The sequence below is a fragment of the Meleagris gallopavo genome, chromosome Z, assembly GCF_000146605.3.
Source record: "Meleagris gallopavo isolate NT-WF06-2002-E0010 breed Aviagen turkey brand Nicholas breeding stock chromosome Z, Turkey_5.1, whole genome shotgun sequence".
NCBI lineage: Eukaryota > Metazoa > Chordata > Aves > Galliformes > Phasianidae > Meleagris > Meleagris gallopavo.
In genome coordinates this window covers 1594781-1598589 of record NC_015041.2, presented here as the reverse complement: position 1 = coordinate 1598589, position 3809 = coordinate 1594781, and the positions used below count along the sequence as shown (strand labels likewise).

The 3809-nt window shown below is 37.4% G+C and overlaps 1 protein-coding gene across 1 annotated transcript in view; it reads left to right on the top strand.

Moving 5' to 3' along the window:
• KATNAL2 (katanin catalytic subunit A1 like 2) overlaps positions 1-3809 on the top strand; it is an 18868-nt gene that overhangs the window by 5646 nt on the left and 9413 nt on the right. The window contains 7 exon segments of the mRNA XM_010725157.3: positions 252-294; positions 433-550; positions 959-1060; positions 1239-1334; positions 1956-2033; positions 2649-2747; positions 3250-3313. Of these exon segments, the coding sequence (XP_010723459.2) occupies positions 252-294; positions 433-550; positions 959-1060; positions 1239-1334; positions 1956-2033; positions 2649-2747; positions 3250-3313 (600 nt within the window).

Here is a 3809-nt window from a genome sequence, read left to right as displayed (position 1 = left end):
ATCAGCAGGGTAGGGGTGGTGGTGTAGTAGTAGCTCTGAGCAGCTTTCAACATTTCATAAGTCTGAGAGCAATCCAAAGGAAATGGAATATCTTGGATTGGGAGGACCCATGGGGATATTCTTGTTTTTGCATCACTATTTCCAAGATCATTAAAATATGCTCCAAAATATTTCTGAGGGGGAAAGAAAGGAAGTTGTTATTTTTTAAAATACTGTGTCTTAATTCCCTTTCAATATTGATTTTGCCACAGCAGAAAATAAACAACAGCTGGGAACTGGAGGAAGGCAAAGAAGGTAAGAAGAATGCATGGAACTTTTTCCAGGCAGGACATTTTCCTCTAAGAACAACATACAGCACAATTATAATAATGTTGTTTTGAAGTAAGAAAGAAGTTGTGAATGCCTTTGAAACCTTAATTTGTTGTATTGTAGGGCAGCGAGTTCTCAGAATCTCCCAAGGATCAAGCAGCAGCCAATGCAACAACCATCATCAAAAACCTCACTGGGGAGCACAGAACTAAAATCACCCACCAAGGAGAGCCCCAAACAGGTTGAGATGTGCTTAATTTTGGCAGCATTGCAGTTGAGATTGGTGGGATTTTATCTGGAGTAGCTAGAGTCAGTGAGATGATCATACAATTTTTGTAACTTTGGGATTTTCCTAATTATGTAATTTAAGCATTATAGAATCATAGAATCATTAAGGTTGGTAAAGACCACTAAGATCATCAAGTCCCACCATCAGTGAAGAGAAATTGCTTTCTAGCTCTCAGCTGGGGGGGCAAGTCACAAATCAAAATCAGAGGAAGAGAAGTCATGTAACTCAACCTATATGGAAATCAGCAGTCTTTCCATTAATGTCAGTAGATTTAAGCATTCACCATTAATCACCCTTACAAAAAATGTAGCCCTTGAACAGTACAACAATGTATTGTTTTAAAATTGTTGTTTTTTTCAGAACAATGAGAGCGCAGTAACTCTGGAGCAATCTGACTTTGGCTTAAGCATCTCAGCAATCAACAGAACTGGAGGAGGAGGAGAAGGCCCTCACCCAAGAAGGGTTGGTGGAATCCTAACATGCTTTATGGTAGAAATGAATGCAGATTCCTTAGTCAGCTGTTTCCTGTATTTGAAATCTGCAGCAAAGAATCTAATTGCTATAATGTTAAGCACAATTCTGGCCCACTGTGTTTTCAACAGTAGAGCTACCATCCCTATCACATTATCTTCTTCTTTAGGGCCAAGTGGTTGACTTGCATGGGATGATCCAGGATGTCAAAGTATCCCCAAATGGAATAGGTTTAAGCAGCCTTAATTGGGATCCAGACCCATCGGTAAGTGTTTCCTTTTGTATTTCCTCTCAGTGTACATTAAAATAAGGTTTATATAACCAGGAACAAAATAAAACACCACAGCAGTGCTTCCAAAGTGCTACAAAAGGTCTTGGCTTTTGAAGTGGTGTATTTCTTCCTTCAGTCATACTTGATGCTGTCTGACTTCTTGACAGTTGTTGACTCTTTGAACACAAAAGTAGGCAGCAGATACAAATTGTGCCTTGTGATTCACAGATGGGCAGAAACACACAGTACTTCAGTGGCTGGGCAATTGCTACACTTGAAAGTTTCAAAACAGAGTCTGTGGCAATGTGGTGACCGTATTTACATTTTTCACTTCTCTTAATTTACATATGGCATGTTTAGGATTACATCTGCAATAAGAGAGCCTCTCATTTTCATGTTAACTTGGGGTTAGGTTCTGTCAGTTGAAAAGATAAGTTACCACCAATACGGCTTGTTTCAAAAACATTATTCTTACCCATATTTTACATCTTTCAAAGTTGCTATTGCTAAGAGGCACCTTTTTATTTCTGAAACTATTCTACAGTTTAAAAACTGTATTTTTATCTGTTCTAAAATAACTGAAGTCTGGTAAGAATTTACTTTTTTTAATTTTAGGAACGCTTGCTGAAACCCCTTAGTGCTTTTATTGGCATGAATGGTGAGATGAGAGAACTTGCAACTGTTGTAAGCAAAGTAAGGTCGGATTCTTGGCTATCTTTGTTAGCTGGGAATGCTGTTTGTTGCTTTAGCTTTCACTATGATATGCTTTTTAAGGGATATGTTTTTTAAATTGCCTAGTTGCTATGGTAATCATCACTGTTTAAATCAATAAAAATAAATAGCATGTGGTATCTGTTTCACAGCACAATCTAATTTAATTTGGAAACAGTTATGGAAGCCTCTACTTGGTGTCATAAATCTGATTCATCTTAATTTGCTGTTAATAGAAAGGGAAAGTGTAATCTACTCTATATAAATAATTTTTCTAATTGTATTAAATCAAATTTTCCCCTTGGACACAAGCACATAATTTTTCTTCAGTCTCTGGAGCCTGCCTGTTTTTATTAGAGAGTTGAATGTATCCCAAGTACTTATACTGAGGATATCTTCTGCAGAACAATTAGTCTCTGGAAGGCAAAGCCACAAAATATTACTAAAGGAAAGGAAACATTCGTAGAAGACTTGGATAGTTTGTACTGTTACATAAGATTAAATGTTAATTATGTAACAGTATGACTTTATAACAGAGTTGATTTTTCACTTTGCCAGAGGTGAAGTTTTGCTAACAGGATGTGACATGTGTTGCAGGACATTTATCTCCATAACCCAAACGTGAAATGGGATGATATCATTGGCCTGGATGCAGCTAAGAGGCTCGTCAAGGAAGCAGTTGTTTATCCTATAAGGGTAAGGGACTAAATAGATGAAAACAACTGTTGGTCTCATTAACATTTTTCTTGTGATTAGAATGGTGGTCACATTTTCTACCTATTTTGGTGCTTTTGTAGGCATTTCCTGCTAGAACTGTTCACAGAAGGGGCATTCTTGTATAGGAAAACATCCTTTCAGTGTAAAAACTCTTAAGTTTAGGGTCCTATTCTTTAACATTTCTGGCAGTGTAAAAGGGTTTGGCCTATGCTACTTCAATGTGAAATAATGCGTAGAAGAGAATATCATTGAAGAATTGAAGCATTTGAGTGATACACTTAAAACAATTTCAGATGGTCAGTGCAGTATTTTTCTCAATACTCAGACTGTATGTATTGTACTGTGTTGTTTCTCCTCCTCTGTTCACAGTTCTAAGATTTCCTGAGTGCGGTAGGAGCAGCACGGGTAGGGTTTACAACCCCTTGTGTTTTGTTATAGATAATACAGTTACAATCCATGAATTCCTTTTTGGTTCCCACAGTACCCTCAGCTGTTTACAGGCATTCTGTCTCCATGGAAAGGCTTATTGCTGTATGGACCACCAGGTATGGACATTTTTACAACCCTTCCAGCTTTTTGTCCATTCTATTTTGGTACTACAAATAAATCAGTGATTAACGAGATCTCATGTATTAATGTATTGCTAAGAAAATGTTCTGTAATTTGAAATGAGGGAGACAGTTTGTTGACTACATCTCTCTCTCACTCTCGAACCTGTCCATTTGCCTTTCTCACAATCCTAACAACTTCTATATTGGAATCTTGCAAAATACAATAGTTGCACTAACTATCAGGAGAAGCAAGAATTAGTATTATATCTCTGCAGCTCAGTTTGAATCAACTTTGCCTTGACCTGATAGAGTCACAGAGTCACACAGTTGTAGGGGCTGAAAGAGGCCTCTGGAGGTCATCCAGTCCAACCCCTAGGCAATCCTGGATAGACTTTTCCTATGTAATCTGACTAATAGGAGGATGAGGGGAACTATTCAAGAATTTGAATTGTATTCCTTTAGAAAGTGAATTTCTTCAACTTTTTTTTTT